The 27,839-nt window shown below is 37.6% G+C and overlaps 1 protein-coding gene across 1 annotated transcript; it reads left to right on the top strand.

Moving 5' to 3' along the window:
- Nucleotides 1–151: 151 nt before the first annotated feature.
- On the top strand, nucleotides 152–27,839 carry cdhr5b (cadherin-related family member 5b). The gene is made up of 15 exons (XM_042496608.1): nucleotides 152–521; nucleotides 4,864–5,042; nucleotides 5,119–5,175; nucleotides 6,394–6,483; nucleotides 8,109–8,195; nucleotides 8,403–8,504; nucleotides 9,134–9,319; nucleotides 10,783–10,873; nucleotides 10,984–11,081; nucleotides 12,537–12,740; nucleotides 14,568–14,678; nucleotides 14,767–14,833; nucleotides 16,618–16,905; nucleotides 26,034–26,203; nucleotides 27,208–27,839. Exons 1-15 carry the CDS (start codon nucleotides 500–502, stop codon nucleotides 27,751–27,753), a joined length of 2,298 nt encoding a protein of 765 aa, XP_042352542.1. The 5' UTR covers nucleotides 152–499; the 3' UTR covers nucleotides 27,754–27,839.

Genomic DNA, 27,839 nt, shown 5'->3' with positions numbered 1-27,839 from the left:
TTATCGGGATGTTAGAGACCGGGAATGACTGACAGGGGGAGCACTGTGCAGATCTGACAGGTGGTGAAGGAGCTGGAGGAGGTGAAGACGGAGGTGGTTCCGGGGTGTTTGTGTCAGATGTAAACAGTCACATATGAAGTGTCTTACGGTATGTAAGCCTGTTTGGGTTCACTCCGTCGGTCTTAAGAAGGGAGGAAAGGGGAGCAGTTCCAGAACAAATTAAAATGATCAATTAAACGTACATGGTGAGCTCTACAAGCAGACAGCAACCACGTTTTTAGGGACAATATTCTGTTAAAGCGCGCAGCGCCTGGAGACAGCGTGGGAATGGGACCAGAGATAAAAGCAGACTTTCCACAGTTACTTAAAACGTTTAAAAGCAGGTTGAAATCTTTGTCGGTTTTCTCGGACTGCTGACACCCGGTGAGAGCCTACATGGACAGTAACTCGGTGTACCGAGGACAGGAGCGGGCGCAGCAGCCCGGGGAGCTTCTCCGTGATGACCGGGACCATGGCTCCGGGTAAGCAGCGGGTGGTGGTGTTAAAGAAGCGGATGTTTCTGGTGATGGAGTCCCCAATTATTAATGTGGACGAGGAGGTGACGGTGGTCGAGGATGGGGAAGAGGGCCAGGTGGATGTTGTGGTGCGGCAGTGACAGGGCTGGGAGAGGGGCCAGGTAAACCTCCTGAGCGTCTATTAACGGCCTCCTCCAGGAGCTTGCGCCGGCAAGAGGAGGTCAGTGGACGGGATGAGGATCTAGCAGCGGCGGAGAGGCTAGCATGCTGTAATACCGTGATACCGACCAGACCTAGTTGGTTTATCTGCCTCTGAAAAGTTGACAGTGTATTTACAGACAAACATCAGCATCTTCAAACGTCTATGGAGACTGTCAGTCATCCAGGTCTTTGTATATCATGATGTGCTGAGTCAAGGGCAGCTGCACTTACTTTAGATTCTCTTCCACAAGCCTAGTTTCCATGACTCAGCATTTTCAGATACATTGTCCACAGACCTGCTGCTTGCAGACTGGAGGCTTATATGTATATGATGTGTATGATGTATATGATAATAATTTCTACAGGATCCATCCGTATCTCCCTTCATGCTGTTGAAAATAACGTCATACTCTTAGTTCCAAGATAGTAGGTGAATTTTTAAAACATGAGTTGAACCCCTAGGAAGAAAAAATCAAAATATTAATTGTTTTGTTAAAAAAATTTTTTTACAATTGGCTGAAGTGAAGGTGGTGTATCTTAATCAAAAATACGAGAAATTGAAATAGAAACAGACTGAATAAATCATGATGTACATGAAGTGTGTAACTTAAACTCCCACTGAAGAGCTGAAAACATCACTTCAGTCAGAACTACTTAGTTAAAGAAAGCTTTATTTTCATTTGCAGTAAGATAAGATAATCCTTTATTAGTCCCACAATGGAAAATGTTGCATTGTTACAGCAGCAAACTGTGTACAAGATAAGAAAGCGAGCAAAGAAACAAGAAAAATAGTAGTATAAAATAGTAAAAAAAAAAAAAAAAAAGGTGCAATATGAAAAATCAACAAGGTGCAATTGTAAAAAACTAAGTGCAATAATGTTATATTGTGATATTTGGCAGAAGCAAAGACTCCTTGGGTCCAGAACAAAGAAAGCAATAATGACAAACCGAAATAACACTGATAAGTCGGACACAGCATTAAAAGGAGGAGGAGCTGGCATGGCGGTGGATTGCAAAGCAGCTTGCAGAGAAAGCATCAACAGTCGACAGGCTAAAGCAATTAAAATAGGGCACAACTAGTGGACCAGGTGGTTTAAAACAGTTAAAACATTGAATAAAGCACATTGAAATTACACATCAGTGTTTCTCCGATGCTGTTGGTTTGTTGGAGCTAGCACCTTTAAATGTTTGCTCACCTTTTTTCTGATCCAGATATTAAAGAGGTTTTTACCAAGAGCCAAATTGTCCACTGAGGTCTGAAGGAGTTTTTCTCTTGGTTGCTGCAAGTAGAAAAACTCTCACCCTCCCAGGGCGAGCGCTATGTTCAGAATTCTTAAAAGCAACTCAATAAACAGTAAATAACTGAATGGCCACACAAAATTTAGAATTTTGAGTTCAAACCTTTTAGTGAATCTTTTTCAAGCAAGCAGTGAGCAGTTACAGAGCTCTGGATCAGAAATGCATCTCCCTAGCCGATAACATCAGCGAGTCAGCCTGCATTCTGACAACCTGTCTTTCCCCGATCCAGTATTTTATACTATTTACAATGAGGAAATGTGAATGAAGGTAGAGTCATCTTCTGGTTGGTCCCCCTCGTCATCTGGCTCCCCATTCAGCGTGGCACTTTCTCTGGATTGGTCAACTTCGAGGACAGTCCCTTTTTAGGAGTTGTTTTTTCCTTTTCTTCATGACCTGTTGAACTCAGTCACAGAGACCAGACACCCACACTCTTTTTTTCTTCATTTACACAATAAATATTTCCTCATTTTTGTCTCTGTTTACAGGTGACCTTAACATGACACTCCTAAATGACCTGTACAGTAGCTTTTCAGTTCCTCTAACGGTAGTTTCAACATTTTTACTTCAGCATTCTTGCAATTGCATAACAATTTTAACCTTGCTTGGACAGATCCTTAAGGGCTCATGTCACATGAAACTTGTTCCCTATCCTAGCATTATAATCACACTTTAGCTGAAATCATTGTTCGGTTACAGAGATTTAGGTTACATACTTACATACTCCAACAGGTCTCTTCCTCTTCAAAAAGAAATAGACCAGTTAATTTAAATCGGTTAAAACACTAAATAAAACTTTTAAATCAGTGTTGCAGTGTAACAAGTCGACATATTTGCTGTTTTAAAGCAGTGTTAGGGGTAGTAATAGTAGTTTGGATATCCACATTTTTTAAACCCTCAGAAATCTGACCTTCCACATTAAATATGTCCAAGATTTCTTTGGATTCTTCTGTGTATTTGATGTTATGTTTGTTTCATCATTGTTGCCAACCATAAATGGAAGACAGGACACATGAGCTCTTTTTAAAGGGAGGGTGGGGATGACAGAGGACATGCTTAAATACTGACATTAGTCCACAGAAAATCTAACAAAAGCTATCATTAGTTATTTGTACTTCTGTATACATATAAACATGAAAGCACAATGTGTCTCATGTCAAATCAATCAAATAAAACAATTTGTCAACCCCCCCCCCCAAAAAAAACACGTATACAACTTCCCAGCAAACAGACCTGTCTTATGTTTTTATGGCAGGGAAAAGTCCACTGTGGCCATATAACAGGGAAGATAAGCTGAAGACAGATAGGTGATGATCAGTTCAGACAGGACAGACACAGACATGGACGGGATTCAGACACACTTTACTTTGAGGACTTTCTTTAGCTTTCTCCTTCTTTTTCTGCTTCAAACGTCCACTGATGCCCAGAACAGTGAGTACTGAAATACGCTGGTTCAGCTGAGGCTTGTTTGTTTTACTGATGACTGCTGGTGTCTGGTGACTTTACAGCGTGCTAACTCGATACAGACAGACCAGCTCTAACTACCGACAATGTGTGAATTTAAATAAATGATCTGTACAATTTTAATAAAAGGAGACAAACCACAAATTCGTTACATTTGTATGTTTTCCTGAATTGAATACCTTGAAACTTTACGTTTTAACAACGCTGTGTTTAACCCTGTGGAACTTGGACTGACATCAGTTAACTTACGCTTCAGAAGCCTTTGACAAGTATTTATTCCTGTGAACCTTAAGCATATTGAAAAAATAGAAATTTAAAAGATTATTTTAAAAAATGTGAAATTATTTAACAGAATTATTATGATTTTCAAGCACTTTTTTGGGTAATTTCCTAATTTCCTTTCCTTTCCTTTTTTCCTGTCCCATCTGTTTATTTTTTGGCAGCGTTTTGGGGTAATTTATTTTTTGGCAGTGTTTTTGGGTAATTTATTCGTGTAAGTTTTACTATTTTTTTGTTAATTTGTGGTAATTTCCTCTTTAGTTGCTCATGTTTTTTTGGTTTTTTTTTTGAAAAAAAAAACCCTATTTGCTCAAATTTCAAAGGGTTAACATGTGGCCAGGTTTAGGTAAAAAAAAAACCCACTTGGTTACAGTTAGGAAAAGATTATTTTTTGGGTTTAAAATGCATGGTTGTCATGGCACTATCCGTACTGGAACCACAGCAACTGTTCACGACCAAAAACCCATACCTGGTGCCTAAATAACCACCAGAAACACACTGATGACTCACTAAATGGCATCATCTAATGATAAAGTGATGACATTTGAGATCAACTAGCCTACACAGTGACGTGATGTTTTCAGTACATCATTTGTAATAACTCAGGATGATGACACTAACACACACTCTTGGGTCAGAGTGAGCAAAAGAGCTGGTAAAAGATGTGTGTGAGCAGTCCATGTTTTCACAGATACGAATGTGAACTGAAAATGCAACTTGACTGGTTCACAGAGGTGTACAACTGCAAGGTGGTGATTCTGGTTGACAGTATTTTAGTGCATACTGGATCTGGAGCTCTAACTGTGTAGAACTTTTAAGTTTTTCATGTTTTCGAGTTAGAACTCGATTGACATCCTTTTTTGTTCTAAAAGCCTCCAAAGCTAGTAGTGATTTGTGATACTGGACTTTATAGATCAAATTGAAACTGAATTGAATTTAGATTATTATTTGTACAGCCCTTTGGGGCATACTAGTGACTGTGCTACAATGAACTTAGACTTTTATAATCTGTAAAGCACTTTGAATTGCCTTTGGGTAAGAGATGTGCTATATAAAAAAATACTTTACCTTGCCTATTTCTAATCAATTTTCTTTTCTCCTCCAATAGTTTGTTCGGCTCCATCATCTGTGAATTTTGCAGAAAACAACACAGTGGGTGCTGTCGTGCAGACGATTCATGTCCTACCAGGGGTGACCCTCAAGCTTGAGCTTAACCCTGACAACCCCTACAACCCATTCATCCTCGAGGGAAACCAGCTGAGAGCTGCAATGGTGTTCGACTATGAGGTACAGTAGAGCCCAACCAACATCGCACTTTGTGAAATTACCGGACTGTTGAGAATAAAGTTTGTTCTGTTTTCAGACTGAAACTACTCATGTAGCCTCGATCCTCTGCACTGAAGCAGCCACAAGCCTCGAGGTAAAACTTACCTTGTACACTGAACATTTTAAGATGCATTGCATTGTACTAATGTCTTTTTTTTTATTTTTGACTTTGTGGATCATTCAAATTGTTAAATTGACAAAGGAGTTTTTTTTGTTTACCTTATAAAAGGCCTAAATTAAGCTTTACTTTTGAGCGTTATTAAGCCCCATTGCCAACAACCTGCTTGGTTGATCCCGATATGGTTGGTACCAATGGATGACTCACATTATGTTCACACTGCAGGCCCAGGTGGCCCGAATCTGATTTTTTTTCCCCTGTGCGATCCAGATGTGGTTGTTTATTGACAGTGTGAAAAGCACAAATCACATGGAATCTGATTTTTTCAAAATACATCTTGGTCCCTTTCATATGTGATTCTAAATCAGATACAGATCTGATATTTTGAAATGCAACTTCAGTCTGAACAGCCATGCAACCTGTATCTGAATTCAGTGCAACTTTTATGTCACTCTAGATCAACATCCTTCTATAAAATGAGGAAACTCCATCCAGCTGTCTGTCTGTCTTTCTGAATCAATTGTTGTCCTCGATGGGTTGCCTAATCAATCTGAAATTGCGCATGGGCATTAAGCATTGCTGCAGGTAGAGACTGACAAAGCCCTTTTGCCTCATTTACCCCCTGACTATGCCTGTGTTGTATAAAAATACTTCATAAATAACATTGACTTGCTTTTTCTTCTGCCTGAGGAGTTACTAAGTGAAAAAACATTGTGGTCAAAGGTGGGATTGCAGCTTGATTTACAGAAATAAAGCGCTATTTTTTCATTCTTTCACAGCAGTCCAAAACACATGTTGTTACATAGAAATGCTTCCACATTCGCCCTCTTCAACCGCACAATAACTTATAAATTAAACTGTCAGCGGTCAGATCAGTGGCCTCCATGATTATCATAGGTTTCTCATCCTTGTTTACTCTTGCACACAGCAGCATGCTGTGTGCGATGTCGCGTTCTTCTGGGCTTGCAGTCTGAACATAGTATTAGGCTATCTAGTTTCAGGTGCTCAAGCACACAGACAGAAAATCCCTGAATCATGTCACCTTAGTCATATATATATATATATATATATATATATATATAGTCAGATATATATATATATATATATACATATATATATATATATATATATATATGTATATAATCAATAGCAAGATATGTAGTTAACACAAAGGCTGTGTCTCTTTGTTTCCAGCTAAACATCATCATTGTTGTATCTGTGACCAATGTGAATGATAACCCTCCCGTCTTCAGTCAGAGTCTCTACCACATCAGTGTCAATGAGGTAAGAGTCTAAGAAATACCCTTTTGAATACACAAATCTGACCAACGACTAAATGTTGTTTTCATCGATTTGTTTTTTCTCCAGCTAGCAACAAAGTTTTTCTGAATTACAGTACACTATATGGCCAGAAGTATGTGGACTGTTTGTTTCAATGTACTTTTGGTATGGAGCTGATTTTCATGGTTTAGTTCCAATGAAAGGAAATCTGAATGCAACAACACACAATGATATTTTAGACTCTGGATTGTCTACCTTTGTGCCGACAGTTTGTTTTTGGCCCTCTTGTATCTCAACATGACAATGACACCATACACAGACAGCTCCATAAAGAGATGATTTTCCCAGTTTGGTGTGGGGAGGCTTGATGGGCCAGCACAGAGCCCTGACCTCAACCTCATTCAGCACCTTTGGGATGAACTGGACTGTGAGACAGACCTTATCATGCTCTGATTAAGGTGCCCTAAAATGTATTTTAGGGCACCTTAACTATTCACATCAAATGATATTATACTATTCACATCACTATTCACAACTATTCACATCAAAATATGTAAAGGGGTAATGGCTGGAGCCGCTTATGCCAATCTACTTCTTTTTCAGTTTTCTTCTAGTGGTGGACTTACTGCAAAAAAACATACCCGCCCTCTTTTATTCCTTCAACCACTCCACGTTCTTGGACAGGCCTGCGTTGCATAATTTCCAGAAATTAATTTTAAAAAAAAGAACAAAACAAAACAACTGTTGATATCCAAGTCTTTCATAATGTTTAGAAGAAGAGATGTTGCTTCTTCTGAACAGAAATTTGAGCTTTTATTGTGGGCATGCAGCCCTGCAGTATATTCTACATGGCTTAATTGGAAAATGCACAATTCCAGAAAGAAAGAAAAAAATTTGCAGATGTGTCTGAATGGGAGCAAAGAGGAATCGAGGATGTTAAAGCTGCAGATTAATGCTCATCATTTTGGATATCATATTCAACACATGTTGTCTGCATTCTTGCTTCCTTTCGCTACCTTCCTGTTACCATTTCCAAATCCCCTATGCTATGGAAAATAACAAAAACCTCTAAGCAAGCTACAAGCTGAAAATGGCACATTGTGACAAAGATTTGGATTATGCAATAAGTCCTGCCTGGTTTGTTGTTTTGGCTAATTGTTGTAAAGATCTGCAACAGATAAAATAACTTGTGAACACACGTTAAAAAAGCCCACACTTTGTCTTGCAGTACTCTAATGCCCGATGTTGATATATTTTCAGTCACGGCCAGCAACTTTGGTTTAAATTTGTCCAGTGAGTTCCTCCAGAGTTTAGGTGTAGTCAGGCCTCACCTCTATGGCACCAAATTATGTTGTCTTTTTCACTGCTAAAAGTTGAATCATATAGTGACATATGACTATTAATGTTTGTTTTGCATAGCCATATTAATGACAGTACTTGCAAATGTTCCACCAAAACATGTCTACCTTCCCATACACTGTGAGTGGTTTCATGAAACAGCAGTATGAGTTAGGTCTCTTGGTGATGTAGTGTCACAGAGACTTTTCACAACAAAGCAGTATTGTGGCCACTTCCTGAGAGTTGCACTTGTGATTATTCAGTGAAATATTGAAATGTTTTTGTTCCAGATGACTCCTCAAGACACAAGCGTGGGCTTCTACCCTGCCACAGACTTAGATGATCAAACAATCTACTATACACTGACATCTGAATCTGTAAGTCCTCATGTTTTTATTTTGTCCCCCAGTGGAGCCAACGTGTAGATAAAATCCTCTTGTTGTTTGTCTTTCCCAGAGCCAGATGAGATACACATTTTGGCTATTTTAGCAGAAAAAATTGAAACATAGTTTAGAGAATATAGAGAAAAGTACTAGCTTAAGATGCAGAGTTTGAATTGTTCTTATTGTCGTTGATTTTTGCAGAATGGCTTTAAACTGAAGTCGCCCACCAACCCGGAACTCCTTGTTCAGACGCCTCTCGACTATGATAAAGTCAAAAATGTCAAACTGATATTATCTGCACAGGTAAGTGCTTCTCACTGCTGGCTCTAAATACTGATTTAGGAGTTAATGATATTAAATATTTTTTACAGTCTTTGGAGGTTAGGTATGAAGCAGGTTGAGTGGGTTGTTCCCCAATCTAAAAAACTGAGTAGCAGGTGGCACCTTGTACAGTAGCCTTGGTCAACAGTGTATGTATGTGTGTGTGAGTGGGTGAATGTGACTTGTAATGTAAAAGGCCTTTGAGTGGTCAAACTGACTAGAAAAGTGTTATTCAAGTGCAGGTCCATATAGCATGAGATGAGATTGTTACAGTAATCTTACATGAATAACCTTCCCACCGTGTGCTTGTGTTGACATCACAGTAGCAGCATCCCGGAACATGTAGAGCAAACACAGAGTAATACCTACAGCATAATCATAATATATAGACGTGGAAGTTCACTGCAAAGTGGCAATATGTCACAACTTGGGATGAGAACGTGTTTGTCAGCCAGGGTGCTTGGACAGGGTCTTTACAGTAATTGGACTTCACAGAATCTTGAGTTCCTGAACTTGTGAGACAAGTTTCAGTCCAGTTTCTCAGACTTCTCCTGACTGTCATACTGTATCTATTTGTGACTGAAATGATCAGAATGTCATTTTGTTTTTAGGATACTCCATTGGTACCAGCTAATAGCAGGGCTTCATTCACCGCCACCACCACCATCATGGTTACCATCCTAGATGTGGACAACAGACCACCGTGGTTCCAGCCCTGCAGCATGCACGAGAATGGGGGAGCTGTAATTTGCCAGAGCACTGGTTACACCACCAGAGTCACCTTGAATGAACAAGAGGTGTGACACTCTATCTGAAAAGTCCAGCACTGATACTGAACCGCTGATGAATGTGATTGATTGAAGCATCCAGTCACGTCTGAAGTGAGAGTGTTTCTATCTTTTGTACATTTCCACATTGGACGGCTCCTGACTGCATCATACTGTCTCCCAGATCTCCCTCCAACAACTCTGTTTCAAATCAATCTCACAAGAAAAATGTTGGCATAACAGCTTTCTGCACTCAATAGATATGTGTGTTACATTTGCTCATATCTTGAAACTTAATGTTTCAACAACATTGTGGTTAATATGTGGTCAGGTTTGTGCACAAAAAACACTTGGTGATGGTTAGGAAAAAAACGTGTTTTAACCTAAAGTACCTGGCTTTGGGGGCACAATCCCTGCAGGAAGCAGCAATGTCTAGGTTAAAAAAAGGCTGCTTTTCTTGATACTATCCTCATTGAGGACACCCATGTTGAGCCAAAAAGCAGCTGAAAAACCTGAAAAGTCCTTTCTTTATGCCGCCTTTGTATTTTTACACAGAACTAAACAACGATGGCATCATGCCACTCCAGCCTGATATTAGACAGCATGCAACAATCCCAAAAGCAAACATGACTGGTGTGACATGTAACATAATAGTGTCGGCTTCTTGTGTGACATATAACTTATACATTGGCAGTCCTTTGTAAATAATCGCAATGCCATAACATGACAATAACATTTACTGTCCCTGTCTTATGGCAGCTGATCTGGGCCTCTGCTCGGAGGGTAAGGAGCTCCTGGACCTCCTGGACCTCATTGTTTTCCCATTTTGCAGACAATTATGATTACTGTTCTTCTTTGACTTAGCCACCAACTGCTGCTAGCTGCCACACACATAACACACTGTCAAAACAAAATAAATGATTCCCCATTTTTCTGAATACCCCTGGTATTCCTTTAAGGACCCCATGGGGTTTAACGGCACCCAACTGGAATATTTGCACTACCAACTGTTAAACTGTTAAACGAACAAACTCCTAATAACTGCAGAACTTTAGTGAATGCAAATGTGCTTTGATTTGCATTTCCCCTTGCCCATTTACTCAAAATTGGCTTAAAATATCTGTTACATTAGGATGGGAACCTAGCTAGTCTCTCCTCTGAACTTTCATGATGCACTCAGATGAACAAATGAAGAGACAGAAGTACAGTAGTTGTGTGATGAATGAAAAAGAGACAGAGAGAGAAAGTGCTCACACTGACTGATTACAGAAAGTATGCATGATTGTTGAATCGTTGGTTTCGGACAAAAATTATCGGATGCAGCCAGTTCTGTCTTCAAAGAAGGTTTCAGACACTGTTAGATGATCTTTTTACTACTTAATTTGAAGCAAGTCTTAATACAGCCTCTAAAGTCGGTTTTCCACCGTGCTCATGCTAATGGAGGACTTTCACCGCCATGTTAGACGAGTAATAATGTGTTTTCTCCTCTGCAGACAGGAGCGCTACCCCTGAAACCGGGACCACTGTACGCCATCGATGGAGATTTTGGAATAAATGAGGGAATAACATACTCATTCCTGGGCGGTAAGAAGCACGGGTTATAAGATGCAGCAGTGATTTGTTTTTCATCTATCCACAGACATAAATTGTTGATGATTTACAGGTAGTAGTATCTCAGTCTGTCTGTGTTTTAGGAGACGCTCAAGGTCTGTTTGAGATCAATCCGATCACAGGGAACATCACCATGCTGAAGGCTGCTGATGTGTTGGGGACAATCAGTCTGACAGTTCTGGTAAAAACAAAATATTCACTTGTTTTTATTCAATTTATTCAAATGATTGTGTCTTTAAAGGTGTCATTGATCTGTATTGTTGTCTCTTGCTGCGACTAAATTTTCCTTTGGGTTTCTTATAATAGAAATGAAAGAAACCCACACAAAAAAACTACATCCAATCTAATTGCCTTGAACATCTTTTCACCAAGGCTATAAGCTGTGGCCTCAGTCATATCTGTGGGAATTTGTAAGGTTTTACTGTGAAATGTATAAAATAAAGTACATAGATACCACAACCTCACCCATCGGTTTGTGGACTCTCGTTTTGAGCCTTGATTTTTGGCATTTTGGACATTGCCATGTTAGTTTTGTTTTGAGTCAGAAGTGACCATATTTGGATGAAAGGGTGGCACTGTGGAGGAGTAAGGGGTGTATCTGACTCACAGACTGTAAGATGCCCCACATCATGCTCTTAACCCTTTGAAACATGAGCAAATTGGCTTGATTTCTTTCAAAAACATAGGAAAAAGGCAAGGAGCAACAAAAGAAGAAATACACAGTGCATGCACAATCTAGCTAGCCAAGTCTTTGGATCCCATGTATGTTAAATGTGACTGAAGTGAGTTGTTATCCAGCTGTATTTTAAGTGGCAACCCCTGAGGCAATTCTTCTAATAGCCACTTGAGGATTGCTCCAAAACAGAGTCGATCCCCATGGAACCCTATGTTAAAATGTCAAACGTTACAGCAGAAATACATATGTTTACAGCCTGGTACAAAAGTACAAATTAAAATAAAAATACAGGATGGCAACAGCCAAAATGCTAAACACAAGACTACAAAACAGGAGTCAAAAAAAAAATCACCCTTTTGTTGAGCACTAGTTTTGTGTATATGTACAACGGAACAGCTCTTCATGACAGTCCACTGCTTTGCCAGTGCTATACTGTGTGTGATGAGAATGAAGCCCACCAGTGCTGTGCATGAGCACATTTGTTTTACAAACATTGATTGCCTTTATTGCATGCCTGACAGTGTAGGGATTATTAAAAAATGAAGGCCAGTGGTTCCCAACTGATCCAGCCGCAGGGTCCAGAAGTTCATTAGTTCAAGGTCCACACATTATAAATTACCACATACATTTGTTGGCTAAGAACACAAAGAAATACAGCATATTGCAATAATTAACTGAAACTGCACTTTAAAAATAAAAGCTCAGTGGCAGAAATTCACTGTACTTCAAAATAAGGTGTTAATTTAACAGACTTGACACTTTGACAAGTCTCTCACGGTCCATTCAGAATGAACTTGCAAACTTTTGGACCGCAACCAATTGTGAACCACTGGTTTAGACCATATTGTAAGGAGACAACATTAACACAAATCCAATTAAACTGTTTGGTCAATAAATTAATGGAGTTGGGATCCTGGATTTCTGAAATCCTGATTACAGTCCTGCTGTTTTCTCTTCCAGGCTGCTCAGAAGAGAAACATATATCAGTTTTCCACCACCACCGTCACAGTCAGTGTTCAGGTGAAGAGTCTCCACCATCCACAGTTTCAGAAGCCTCTGTACGAAGGTGTCGTTACTGCAGTGGGCGTCATGGCAGTGGACCCAACGAATAAGGATGAGCCACTGCGGATCCTTGCTACTGATGATGACTACGCTGCCACTGGGGTAAACACTGATGCCAGTACACTGTGTTTCTAATTCAGTCTGTTGAATCTTTGTTCTGTCTTTATTTTTATCCACCTGTTTTTCATTTCTTTTCATTTCATTTTTCATGATTAACTTGTTAGCACAAGAAATACAGAATACATATTACCTTTTGGGACTTCCGGAACCCTAAAATAACTTCTGTGGAAATGGCAGTAATTTTAAAAAGTCAGATTTTTGCCAAAACGTTTTCATTCCTGGCTCAGTTGTTCAAGATTGGCTTGATAAATGTAAAATTTGATCAAATGTAATGGAAACAGACTTAACTAATGGGTCATAACGTAAATGATGTATGTGACCTTTTGTCTTCATTGTGGAGATAAAAATTTTCCTCAGACGATTCATGTAGGAATGTCTTCAACTATTTAATATATAGAGGAAATTGTTAATGAGTTAAATGGAAGTTTTTGTTAGTCCAGGCTTTTGTTGGTAAGGCCCAAACTTGGCAAAATGAATTAATCTTCCAAGACATGGAGATAATAATTATGATTTTGCTTTTAATAAGAATAATTCAATGTTCCTTGGTGGAGTTTGTGAGAGGGATGTGTTACAAGTGGTAAGAAGAAAGTTTATGAATAAAAAAAATTACAATTTGTTGTAGTATCAATATGTCACTTATATAAGAAGTAATTGGATGTGTCCTCAAACCACTTATTATTTATAAATAATAAATCTTTCCTAACCGGTTCCTTTTCCGAAAAATTAAAATAGCAAAAGTGGTTCCGATCTATAAAACTGGTGACAAGCCTATTTTATTTTGATTATAGATCTGTGTCATTGCTAACTGAGTTTTACTTGAAAAAACAAATGTTTACAGACTTGATGATTTTGTTAAGAAACAGCACACTGTAGGTGTTTTTACTGATGTATGTTAAGTGTTTTACACAGCCGATCATTCCTTACCTCTTCAGAAATGTGAAAGCCAGGGTATAAGAGGTGTTGCACAAGATTGGTTTAAAATAATTAAAATAATAGGTTTGAATCGTATATTAGAAGAGTACCCTGTGGTGTTCCACAAGGTTCAGTTTTGGGACCTAAGTTATTTATACTTTATTTAAATGTTTTTTTTACAGTATAAAACATGTTGAAATTTGTAACATTTGCAGATGATACACATTTATTTAGTTCAAGTGAGGACATGAAAGAGTAAATACAAACAGTAGAAGGGATTTGATTATGTTAAAAAGGGATTTGCTGTTAATGAACTGTCACTAAATGAAAATAAAACAAAATGTATGGGGTTTAATGGTATTAGGGTAACTGTGAAATAAAAACTGAATTAAAATGGTGCTGAAATCTAAAAAGTATATGAAACAAACTTTTTGGGAGTGAATAATTATCATTAACTTTATTGGAAGCCACACATAGACAACTGTTGAGTAAGAAAGATCTGTATATAAATAAAGCTAGTTATCATGAGTTTACTAATATTTTTATAGGATCCTACACCTTAAAATTTGAAGACATTGTGTATTTAAAGATTAGAAATACTTTTTGGGGTTATAAACACAAGCCCTCCTTTCTGTATTTTTTTTAACTGGGAGAAGTAAATTATTATTTAAGGGGGTTGTTTAGTTTTCAAAACATGTGAAGTGAGAACACATGTGAAAAACAGATCTTGACCTCAGCTAACTCTGCTGGCTAACGCAGCTTCATTGCAAACTAGAAGTGGTGGGCCAGTGTTTAGTTGAATACTAATCATATCAATTTGAGTTTTTGATGACTGACAAACTCAGTGTTCTGTCTACTCGATTTGTAGCTCACACCTTTTCATTTGTGTTCAAACAGGGCCTAAATCCCCACATCACTTACTACGTTAATGGAAACAGTGATTTCTCCATCATTGATGGCTATTTCTTCATGACAAAGGATCTCCCAGAGGCCACATTATCTTTGCAAGTGAGTTTACAAATCTAATTGAATTTAAAGTGACTGATTGATCGGTCATTTCCTTATTAAGCACTCATGTTCATCTTTGCACTTCTAGGTGGTGGCAATAGATGAGTCTAACAACGAATCAGCTACAGCTCAGCTCTCAGTGCAGGTGACTTCAGGTAGGAAGAAAATATTTCACAAAAGGTCTCTACTTAAAGGTAGTCAACAAAACCGTTCATGCTATGCTTCATGTATGGCTCAGTGCAGTGTGCTGCTTGTAACATGCAAATTGTAATGTGCAAATTAGCTGCACAGAAGATCCTTTCATTAGTTTCAGGTTCACAATTGGTCCATTTCTACCACAGAACTTTTCCAGGAAACTTTTTTATAAATTTAGTAGATTTAGGCTGCCTCTTCCCTGATAATTGATAATTGCCTGATATTTATTTTGGCACAGTCCTGTGGTTGGTCTTTTCTGATGTCACTCAAACTTAACAGGAGTGTATTTGAATGTGGTCAAAGACGTTTTCATGCAGTCTAAGTGCAAGTCTTTGGAATGCAGTGATGAATTGGAAGTGCTCTCATCAGTTTGACATTGTTTGTTTCAAGCAAATGAGGTCAGATATGAAACTCTGTAAGGTTCAGAATGAGCAAAAAGTGGATTTCAGAGGTGTCACTGTCACGTGAAGTAACAAAAGTATGGGATCCAAAGTGGGTTTTCTTCAGGTGGTGAGGGTGGATGTGGAGATGCATATGCAAGAGCTGACATCCTTCAACTTGTGCAAAAGATTTGTGAATTTCCTGAAGCTTTATGATTTCACATGAAGAGCATTTACAGACAGGACAAGAAAATTGAAAAACTAAAGGGAGCATTTGAAGCTCCTGGAAAGTTTCAAGATCAGATGCTGAGTGCTGACATTCCCACATTGCCAGAGGAAAATGTTGGTGTTGTACATTTCTGCAAATCACAAATATGTTAAATTTCATAGGTATCATTGCAACATTTTTAAAGTGACTTAGTATATGAGCTGACTTTGTCAATGTGAAGTGGATGGTGTGAGACCTAGGCAAGGGGTTTGCTAAGCTGCCGACCACTGTGGACCATTGTGCAAGAACAACAAACAACAAAACTGTTTGTTTTTAAAGTGTGTCATTGCTGTTTTTGCAAGCATTTTTTAGGCACCAAATGTGGTTGTTTTCTAGCGGCCTAATGCTGGGTATAGTGGCTTGTAAAGTGATAGTTTTTTTGTGCTTTTTGTGCCTAAACATAACTACATATTAACAAAAGCGTTAAATAATGTCAGACTGATTCAGTTGATGCCAAATGCCTGAAAACGTGATGGTACTCGTTCCAGTCCAGTACTGTGGGTACCACGGATGCAGTTCTTTAGACAGGGCAGCGTATATGTTCTAGTCTGTCGCTGAATGACAAAGGAAGAAGAACAGCGCCTACCAGTATTGAAGAATAACAACATCACTTGGAAGTTGCCGAAAACTGCAGCTGCAGAGACAGCTCCACAGCAGCTCGGCGAAAAGAAAAGCATTTTGTTTTCCCAAGGAAAGTGTATTTTTTGAATTCTTTGCAGTGGGAGCGCTGGGTATTTACTCTCTGCTCCAAACACCATCAGTCTGACAAGGGTTGGCATGTACTTTGAGTTGAGTGCTGCTCGTAACGCTTTTTTTTTCTGGATACGCTTGTAACTTTCACCTTTTATCAGCTGTAGCTTGTGCGGCAATTGGAATCACATAGCCTGCCACAAATAGCTCCCGCAGTAAAAACAATAATACATTTGGCCAAGGCATATTCTTTCTTCTCTGACGGAAAGTCCGTCCTCTTTCTACACACAGTTTCATAAATGAGGTGGTGGTCTGAGCTGCCACCAAGATGAAGCAACTTTAAGGTTCAGAGAAAACAGGAGCATGAGGTAAAACCATTAAGCTTCAAAGTATGCTCTCTTCCCAGGTCTTACCACCACCAATTTGCCTCTGAGCACTATAGACAGTGTGGCCTCGACATCCATAGCAGAATCCACCACCAACAACATGAACACAGAAGATACCTTGTCCACTACTGACTCCAGTGCGTCCACTATCAGTGTCCTCTCAACCACCACCCCGAGCATGACCAGTGAAATCATCATCTCAACCACTAATCCAAGTATGACAAGTGAAGGAAGCGTTTCCACCACAAATCCCAGTTTGACCAGTGAAGGAAGCATCTCCACAGCCAGCACAGCTCACCCTCTCACAGGTGGCCACACTTTCCTTTCTTTTAGTCATATCAAATATTCAGTTGTTGAGTAAAAATTAAGCAAAGCTGAGAGCAATCCTCCCATGGTTAACATATATTATGATACTACCCGTGATTTAAAAAAACAAAACAAAACAGTGACACAGTAAGGATGGTACTTTTTTGCAAGGTAGCAAAAAAAACAAATGATATGATATGATTATGAGAGTCCACTTCTTCTTTCTGTAAAGGCCCTGACGAACCAAGCCTGCTGTCGGCCATAGATCAATATTGGGCTGTCACTGAGCGTCTGTTGCCTTAACTTTTGCGATGTTGGCATTAGTTGGCCCATGTCAGTGGCTTTTTGGTCAGTAGGCATGTTGAATCTGCGGTGAAGCCAGTGGAGCCCATTGTTGAGAGAAATCACTCAAGAGAGGAGCACTAGAAGAGATGGGGAAGTAAAGAAACAACTTAAGTCAAGGATGGGTGAAAACAAATCAATCTTATTTTACCTGGTATGATTTTTTTTAGCTATTTAATCTCTTAAACAGCAGCTGTTCAGCAATTGTTTGTGTTACTGTTACTGTTGATAGCACACAGTAAATATCCTTTGTTCTAATGCCTCTGCGTCGGCCAAAGCTAGAGGCATTATTTTTTCAGGTTGTCTGTAAGTGCGTATCTACGTTTGTACGCACGTACATACATCCAGCCAGCCCATTATTGTGAATGCAACATCTCAAGAACAGTGTGAGGGAATTTCTTCAAATTTGGCACAAACATGGACTCAAGGATGAACTTATTACAATCTGGTTGTCAAAAGTCAAAGGTCAAGGTCATGGTGACCTTATGAAACATGTATTTGGCCATAAGTCTAGACGTCATTCATTCAAATTTCACACACATGTCTAATAGGATAAAATGAAGTTCTGATATTTTATATCCAAGAGGTCAAAGGTCAACTGAGACATCATAATTTCCTGCAAAACACTTTTCTGGCTTTTCATGGTTTACTAGCATCTTAAATCAGTCCTGTTGGTATCCAGTTTTCCTTTTTAATGACATACAAACTGCCAGTGTCTGCTGGAATGAACTTATTTCCTCTCATACAGGTGCAGAACATATGTACATGCTGGCCATTGGCTGTAGTCTATGTGGTATGCTCAAGTGCAACTTTGTGACTGACACACATGCAGTTTAAGGAAATGCAACAGTCAGCCTTCGTTGCCATTAGTTCTTTGATGTTGGTTTGATGTGTCTGGGTCTTAGTGGTGGAGATTACAATGTGCTCAAGAGCTTTCTACTTGGACTTGTTGTTGACATTCAGTGCGACCAACCACAGGCCTGTGCAGCAACAGCTGCCAGGTATGTGTTATAAAAATATAATTTAAAAAAAATAATATTATATCTTATTATATAATAATATTATAGTATGGCATAAAATATTTAAAAAGTCATAGTATAGTATGGCACAAAAAAATATTATTGAAAAAAAGTCATAGTGCAGTACAGCTTAAAAATGTGATCAAAAAATTTCAAAGCATAGTATGGTATAAAATAGCAATTTAGAAATTCATTGTCTATTATGGCATAAGATTATGATTTCAAAAAGTCAGTATGGCATGAAAATATCATTAAGAAATTCTAGTATAGTATGGCATAAACATATGATCAAGAATGTCATAAAAATATGGCATAAAATTAGCATTTAAAAAGTCATGATAAGAATGGCACAGAAATTGATCAAAAAAGTCATAGTTTACTATATATACTATGACTTTTTTGTGATATTTTGAATAACATACTATATTATGACTATTAGGTGCTATTTTGGACGACATACTATAGTGTGACTTGTTTGTGAAATTTTGGACAACATACAATACTGTGACATTTTTGTGCTATTTTAGACGACATACTATAGCATGACTTTGTCATGGTATTTTGGATGACATGCTATAGCTTAATTTCACAAAAAAGTCACACTATATTATGTCGTCCAAAATAGCACCTAATAGTCATTATATAGTATGTTATTCAAAATGTCCCAAAAAAGTCATACTATAGTCTGTCGTCCAAAATTGCACAGAAAAGTCATGCTATAGTATGTCGTTCAAAATTGCATAAAAATGTCATACTATAGAGTGTCGTCTAAAATGCCATAAAAATGTCATACTATAGAGTGTCGTCTAAAATGCCATGAAAAAGTCATACTATAGTATGTTGTCCAAAATTGCACAGAAAAGTCATACTATAGTATGCCAGTCAAAGTTGCATAAAAATGTCATACTATTGTATGTCGTCCAAATTTGCACAAAAATGTCAAACTATAGTATGTCATCCTAAATTGCATAAGAATGTCACACTATAGTATGTCGTCCAGAATTGCACAGAAAATTCATACTATAGTATGTCGTCTAAAATTGCATAAAAATGTCATACTATAGCATGTCGTCCAAAATACCATGAAAAAGTAATACTACAATATGTATTCCAAAATAACACAAAATAGTCATACTATAGTATGTTGTCCAAAATTGCACAGAGAAGTCACACGACAGCATGTCGTCCAAAATTGCATAAAAATGTCATACTGCAGTCTGTCATTCAAAATACCATGAAAAAGTCATACTTTAGTATGTCGTACAAAATTGCATTAAAATGTCATACTATAGCGTGTCGTCCAAAATTGTATAAAAATGCCATAATATGGTATGTTGTCCAAAATTGCACAAAAAAGTGACACTATCGTATGTCATCCAAAATTGCATAAAAATATCACACTCTCGTATGTCGTCCAAAATACCACCGAATAGTTATAACATAGTATGTTGTTCAAAATAACCAGAAAAAGTCAGAATATAGTATGTCTTCCAAAATAAACGATAAAGTCATACTATAGTATTTCGTCCAAAATTGCACAAAGGTCATACTATAATATGTCGTCAAAAATTGCACAAAAGTCATACTATAGTATGTCGTCCAAAATTGCATAAAATGGCGAAAAGGCAATAGTATAGTATGGCGAAAAAAGTCAAATTTTGACTGCTCCTAAAAATGGCTGAAAACGACATATAATAGCTTGTAGAGACGCGTCATAGTATACAAAGTGGAAATAAAGGCCAAAAAAAGCAAAAAAAAAAACTCATAATTTAGCATGTCAAAAAAATGGCGACAAAGGCAATAGTATAGTATGTCGAAAAAAGTCAAATTTTGACTGCTCCTAAAAATGGCTGAAAACGACATATAATAGCTTTTAGAGTTGGGTTATAGTATACAAAGTGGAAATAAATGGCCAAAAAAAGAAAAAAAACCCTCATAATTTAGCATGTCAAAAAAATGGCGAAAAAAAGCAATAGTATAGTATGTCGAAAAAGTCAAATTTTGACTGCTCCTAAAAATGGCTGAAAACGACATATAATAGCTTTTAGAGTCGCGTCATAGTATTCAAAGTGAAATAAAGCCAAAAAAGGCCAAAAACCTCATAATTTAGCATGTCAAAAAAATGGCGAAAAAAAGGCAATAGTATAGTATGTCGAAAAAGTCAAAATTTGACTGCTCCTAAAAATGGCTGAAAACGACATAGAATAGCTTGTAGAGACGGGTTATAGTATACAAAGTGGAAATAAGGCCAAAAAAGGAAAAAAAAAAAACTCATAATTTAGCATGTCAAAAAAATGGCGAAAAAGGCAATAGTATAGTATGTCGAAAAAAGTCAAATTTTGACTGCTCCTAAAAATGGCTGAAAACGACATAGAATAGCTTGTAGAGACGTGTCATAGTACACAAAGTGGAAATAAAGCCAAAAAAAAGGCCAAAAAAAACCTCATAATTTAGCATGTCAAAAAAATGGCCAAAAAGGCAATAGTATAGTATGTCGAAAAAAGTCAAATTTTGACTGCTCCTAAAAATGGCTGAAAACGACATATAATAGCTTGTAGAAACGCGTCATAGTATACAAAGTGGGAAAAAAAGGCCAAAAAAGGCCAAAAAACATAATTTAGCATGTCAAAAAAATGGCGAAAAAGGCAATAGTATAGTATGTCGAAAAAAGTCAAATTTTGACTGCTCCTAAAAATGGCTGAAAACGACATAGAATAGCTTGTAGAGTGTGTCATAGTATTCAAAGTGGAAATAAATGGCCAAAAAGGAAAAAAAAAAAACTCATAATTTAGCATGTCAAAAAAATGGCGAAAAAAAGGCAATAGTATAGTATGTCGAAAAAAGTCAAATTTTGACTGCTCCTAAAAATGGCTGAAAACGACATATAAATAGCTTGTAGAGACGCGTCATAGTACACAAAGTGGAAATAAGGCCAAAAAAAAGGCCAAAAACCCTCATAATTTAGCATGTCAAAAAAATGGCGAAAAAGGCAATAGTATAGTATGTCGAAAAAAGTCAAATTTTGACTGCTCCTAAAAATGGCTGAAAACGACATATAATAGCTTGTAGAGACGCGTCATAGTATACAAAGTGGAAATGAAGGCCAAAAAAAAAAAAAAAACTCATAATTTAGCATGTCAAAAAAATGGCGAAAAAGGCAATAGTATAGTATGTCGAAAAAAGTCAAATTTTGACTGCTCCTAAAAATGGCTGAAAACGACATAGAATAGCTTGTAGAAACGCGTCATAGTATACAAAGTGGAAATAAATGCCAAAAAAGGCCAAAAAACTCATAATTTAGCATGTCAAAAAAATGGCGAAAAAAAAGCAATAGTATAGTATGTCGAAAAAAGTCAAATTTTGACTGCTCCTAAAAATGGCTGAAAACGACATAAATAGCTTGTAGAGACGCGTCATAGTATACAAAGTGGAAAAAAAGGCCAAAAAAAGGCCAAAAAAACCTCATAATTTAGCATGTCAAAAAAATGGCGACAAAAAGGCAATAGTATAGTATGTCGAAAAAAGTCAAATTTTGACTGCTCCTAAAAATGGCTGAAAACGACATAGAATAGCTTGTAGAGACGTGTCATAGTATACAAAGTGGGAATAAAGGCCAAAAAGGCCAAAAACCTCATAATTTAGCATGTCAAAAAAATGGCGAAAAGGCAATAGTATAGTATGTCGAAAAAAGTCAAATTTTGACTGCTCCTAAAAATGGCTGAAAACGACATATAAATAGCTTGTAGAGACGCGTCATAGTATACAAAGTGGAAATAAAGGCCAAAAAAAGGCCAAAAAAACTCATAATTTAGCATGTCAAAAAAATGGCCAAAAAGGCAATAGTATAGTATGTCGAAAAAAGTCAAATTTTGACTGCTCCTAAAAATGGCTGAAAACAACATAGAATAGCTTGTAGAGACGCGTCATAGTATATACAAAGTGGAAATAAAGGTCAAAAAAGGCCAAAAAAAACTCATAATTTAGCATGTCAAAAAAAATGGCCACAAAGGCAATAGTATAGTATGTCGAAAAAAGTCAAATTTTGACTGCTCCTAAAAATGGCTGAAAACGACATATAATAGCTTGTAGAGAGGGTTATAGTATACAAAGTGGAAATAAAGGCCAAAAAAGGAAAAAAAAACCCTCATAATTTAGCATGTCAAAAAAATGGCGACAAAAGGCAATAGTATAGTATGTCGAAAAAAGTCAAATTTTGACTGCTCCTAAAAATGGCTGAAAACAACATATAATAGCTTGTAGAGACACGTGTCATAGGATACAAAGTGGAAATAAAGGCCAAAAAAAGGCCAAAAAAACCTCATAATTTAGCATGTCAAAAAAATGGACAAAAGGCAATAGTATAGTATGTCGAAAAAAGTCAAATTTTGACTGCTCCTAAAAATGGCTGAAAACGACATAGAATAGCTTGTAGAGACGCGTCATAGTATACAAAGTGGAAATAAAGCCAAAAAAAAGCCAAAAAACCTCATAATTTAGCATGTCAAAAAAAATGGCGAAAAAAAGGCAATAGTATAGTATGTCGAAAAAAGTCAAATTTTGACTGCTCCTAAAAATGGCTGAAAACGACATTAAATAGCTTGTAGAGACGCGTCATAGTATACAAAGTGGAAAAAAAGGCCAAAAAAAGGCCAAAAACCTCATAATTTAGCATGTCAAAAAAATGGCGAAAAAAAGGCAATAGTATAGTATGTCGAAAAAAGTCAAATTTTGACTGCTCCTAAAAATGGCTGAAAACAACATAGAATAGCTTTTAGAGAGACACGTCATAGTATAGTCAAAGTGGAAATAAAGGCCAAAAAAAAAAAAAACCTCATAATTTAGCATGTCAAAAAAAATGGCCAAAAGGCAATAGTATAGTATGTCGAAAAAAGTCAAATTTTGACTGCTCCTAAAAATGGCTGAAAACGACATAAATAGCTTTAGAGACGCGTTATAGTATACAAAGTGGAAATAAAGGCCAAAAAAACCAAAAAAAACCTCATAATTTAGCATGTCAAAAAAATGGCGACAAAGGCAATAGTATAGTATGTCGAAAAAAGTCAAATTTTGACTGCTCCTAAAAATGGCTGAAAACAACATATAATAGCTTGTAGAGACGTCATAGTACACAAAGTGGAATAAAGGCCAAAAAAAGGCCAAAAAACCTCATAATTTTAGCATGTCAAAAAAATGGCCAAAAAGGCAATAGTATAGTATGTCGAAAAAAGTCAAATTTTGACTGCTCCTAAAAATGGCTGAAAACGACATATAATAGCTTATGTAGAGAACGCGTCATAGTACACAAAAGTGGGAAATAAAGCCAAAAAAGGCCAAAAAAACCTCATAATTTAGCATGTCAAAAAAATGGCCAAAAAAAGGCAATAGTATAGTATGTCGAAAAAAGTCAAATTTTGACTGCTCCTAAAAATGGCTGAAAACGACATAGAATAGCTTGTAGAGAACGTTATAGTATACAAAGTGGAATAAAGCCAAAAAAAAAAAAAACTCATAATTTAGCATGTCAAAAAAATGGCCACAAAGGCGTTTTCAGCCATTTTTAGGAGCAGTCAAAATTTGACTGCTCCTAAAAATGGCTGAAAACAACATATAATAGCTTGTAGAGACACGTCATAGTACACAAAGTGGAAATAAAGCCCAAAAAAGGCCAAAACCCTCATAATTTTACATCTCAAAAAAATGGTGACAAAGGCAATAGTATAGTATGTCGAAAAAAGTCAATTTTTAACTGCTCCTAAAAATGGCTGAAAACGACATATAATAGCTTTTAGAGATGCATCATAGTACACAAGTATAGTACACTTGTAGAGGCACGTTATAGTATACAAAGTGGAAATAAAGGCCAAAAAAAGCCCCAAAACCTCATAATTTAGCATGTCAAAAAAATGGCGAAAAAGGCAATAGTATAGTATGTCGAAAAAAGTCAAATTTTGACTGCTCCTAAAAATGGCTGAAAACAACATATAATAGCTTTTAGAGTTGGGTTATAGTATACAAAGTGGAAATGAATGCCAAAAAGGAAAAAAAAAACTCATAATTTAGCATGTCAAAAAAATGGCGACAAAGGCAATAGTATAGTATGTCGAAAAAAGTCAAATTTTGACTGCTCCTAAAAATGGCTGAAAACGACATATAATAGCTTTTAGAGTTGGGTTATAGTATACAAAGTGGAAATGAAGGCCAAAAAGGAAAAAAAAACCTCATAATTTAGCATGTCAAAAAAATGGTGACAAAGGCAATAGTATAGTATGTCGAAAAAAGTCAAATTTTGACTGCTCCTAAAAATACCTGAAAACGACATATAATAGGTTTTAGAGTTGGGTTATAGTATACAAAGTGGAAATGAATGCCAAAAAGGAAAAAAAACCCTCATAATTTAGCATGTCAAAAAAATGGCGACAAAGGCAATAGTATAGTATGTCGAAAAAAGTCAAATTTTGACTGCTCCTAAAAATGGCTGAAAACAACATATAATACCTTGTAGAGGCGCGTTATAGTATACAAAGGTGGAATAAAGTCTAAAAAAAGGTCAAAAACCTCATAATTTAGCATGTCAAAAAAATAACAAAAAAGGCAATAGTATGTCGAAAAAAGTCAAATTTTGACTGCTCCTAAAAATGGCTGAAAACGACATATAATACCCTGTAGAGGCGCGTTATAGTATACAAAGTTGGAATAAAGTCTAAAAAAAGCCCAAAATCCTCATAATTTATCATGTCAAAAAAATGGCGAAAAAGGCAATAGTTTAGTATGTCGAAAAAAGTCAAATTTTGACTGCTCTTAAAAATTGCTGAAAACGACATATAATACCTTGCAGAGACGTGTTATAGTATACAAAGTTGGAATAAAGTCTAAAAAAGGCCAAAAACCTCATAATTTAGCATGTCAAAAAAATGGCGACAAAAGTCAAATTTTGACTGCTCTTAAAAATGGTTGAAAACGGCATATAATACTTTGTAGAGGTGCATCATAGGACACAAAGTGGAAAAAAAGGCCAAAAAAAGGCCAAAAACCTCATAATTTAGCATGTCAAAAAATGGCGAAAAAGGCAATAGTTTAGTATGTCGAAAAAGTCAAATTTTGACTGCTCCTAAAAATGGCTGAAAACGACATATAATAGCTTTTAGAGTTGGCTTATAGTATACAAAGTTGGAATAAAGTCTAAAAAAGGCCAAAAACCTCATAATTTATCATGTCAAAAAATGGCAAAAAAGGCAATAGTATAGTATGTCGAAAATGTCAAATTTTACTATTTTACTGACCTTTGACAATCAAATGTCAAAGGTCAGTAAAATATTCCATGAAGACATCATTCAAAAGAAATAGTATATTATGGCATAAAAATATCATGAAAAAGTCATATTATAGTATGCCATAAAAAAATGTTCTTTTTCGTGGGGAGATTTGCCTTCATCCAGAATTTAAAAACGAATGGATGCCATGAAATCTTAATTTCGTATTTATAAACTATGCTGTTTTTTTTTTTTTTTAAATGACTGATTTCTGCCTTGTACCTTGTATCCATTGGTCCAATCCAGAGGCAGTAATCCCTTCAAATGGATCAATCGAAGGGCATCACCATTTTCTCGTCGCCTTTCTTCACACACACGTACACACTGAGGGGAGGAAAGAGAGATCTTACACATCGAAACAATTTAGACTGCAGTCACATTTTAGATTGACGACCATGTTGGTTTAAGACTCTGCTGTATTTTGGTGACACCTCGATTTGGTCACCTTTGTCCCCGCAGTGATCGTACCATCAGGTGGCTTTGACACGAAGGACATGGCAATACTTGGTGCAACCCTGGGTGTCCTGCTGTTCACGTGTCTGGTGGTCATAGTGGTGCTCGCCCTTCAAATTCGGAGGGGGAAAGCAGCCTGGAGGAAAATCTTTGAAGCCAGCATGTTCCAAAGCTCGGTAAGTATAAACTGGCTGTTGTGCTCAGACTAAGGTCCAGCACAGGAAGTAGAGAAACGTTTTCTAACCCTCCAGATTTATCACTGTACTTCCATATGGGCTCAAGAAATCCAAATCTCTTCAGACATTTAAGCCAGAAGGCTCTGGACAATCTCGTCTGCCAATCAAATACATAATTATTGGAAAAGTAGCCCTAACCCTAACCTTATATCGTTACCCTAGTCCTTATATTGTTACCCTAGTCCTAACCTGTCTCACTCCTCAACCAACTCAACCAACGAAGGAAAGAGTCAATCAGAGGGAGATTTAGGGGGGTCATGCCAAGTCTCTGACTTGTAAAGGTTTTAGTAACGTTCACATTTGAATTTATACTGGTACTTTGAATAGTAGCGATATTTTCATCTCAAAACTACCCAAGGTACGTGGGGCTACTGCCCCAGGGCTCTGTGGCTAGCTTCCCCGCTTCCCACTTTGTAGCGCTTCATTGAAATGACTCATTTCACTGTCAGAATTTGATCCATTCAGTCAGAGAATATTTAGAAAGTATAGAAGAGCGGCTAATTGAATCATTTTTATCCCCGTTCAAGTTAGCAGAGTGCTGAACCGGAACTAGCTTGTAGCGGTCGTAAGTTTCTAATGTGCCTGTTTTATGGGCCATGCAGTGAGGAAACCGTGCCAATCATCTGCATAATTTTATTATTATTTTTTTGGCTTCATGTGCCATTGAGCAATTTCAGTAGGGGCATCATCCTTGACACGGTATTCAATTGATCTTGGTAAATCGGAGAGTTCTTTCGCAAAAGGTCTCTGACCTGCATTCATACTGAAGACAGCAAGGCTCCCCAGGTTTAAAGGGAGAGACAGTACCATATATGTGAGATTAAGATCTGACAAAGAGCTTCAGTAACCATATTGTTGGATGTAAAGGAAACTGTAGCTTCCAGTGGTCACCAACAGAACTTCAGCCTGTTACTCTTGTTTTTCACTGTGTTGTCCCTCCACAGCTGGGTCAAGGTTCAGGTGGTCCCAAGGAGGGCATCCAGTACACCAACAAGGCCTTCCAGAACGATGAAGACGAAGGCAGCATCGGCCCCGGCAGTCCAGTGGGGGGGGGGCTCATGGCCGGTGGAGTCGCAAGGGACTTTGCACTCAGTGAGGCCATCGTGAAGTCTACAGTACCGCTGCATGCCCTCCTGCATGACGACACCAGCCAGGCGGGCTCAGACAAGGCCGACAATGAGAAGGAGGTGAAACCCATCCTCACCAAGGAAAGACGCATGGATGAGGGGTACAAGTCTGTCTGGTTTAAGGAGGACATCGACCCCAACGCCAAGGAGGAGGTGGTCATTATCCCAGACAGCAGGGAGGATGATAGCGAGGAGGAAGACGAGGAGCAGTCATCCAGCGTCAGAGAGGAGGACGAGGACAACAGCCTGCAGACCCCAAAGGTCATGTTTAATGATGCAGATCTGGACAGTGGACTCGGGGTGAAGATGGAGGACCCAGAAGAGGACTCGGAGGGTGATGAAATGTTGACTGTTGATCTGTGAAAGGAGACGAGTACATTGTGAGAAACACCCATAATAAAATCTGATTATAATTTATCAGCAGTGGTGTAACACTCTACCTTATTAGT

The sequence above is a fragment of the Plectropomus leopardus genome, chromosome 11 (assembly GCF_008729295.1).
Source record: "Plectropomus leopardus isolate mb chromosome 11, YSFRI_Pleo_2.0, whole genome shotgun sequence".
NCBI classification, from domain to species: domain Eukaryota; kingdom Metazoa; phylum Chordata; class Actinopteri; order Perciformes; family Serranidae; genus Plectropomus; species Plectropomus leopardus.
The sequence above is the reverse complement of the archived record's forward strand: the minus strand, read 5'-3'. Positions and strand labels throughout refer to the sequence as shown.

Excerpts from the sequence above, each read along its gene's own strand:
- cdhr5b (XM_042496608.1), top strand. The coding sequence starts at position 500 with ATGACCGGGACCATGGCTCCGG. Across the intron at positions 522-4,863 it reads GACCGGGACCATGGCTCCGG|TTTGTTCGGCTCCATCATCT; the intron begins GTAAGCAGCGGG and ends CTCCTCCAATAG. Across the intron at positions 5,176-6,393 it reads AAGCAGCCACAAGCCTCGAG|CTAAACATCATCATTGTTGT; the intron begins GTAAAACTTACC and ends CTTTGTTTCCAG.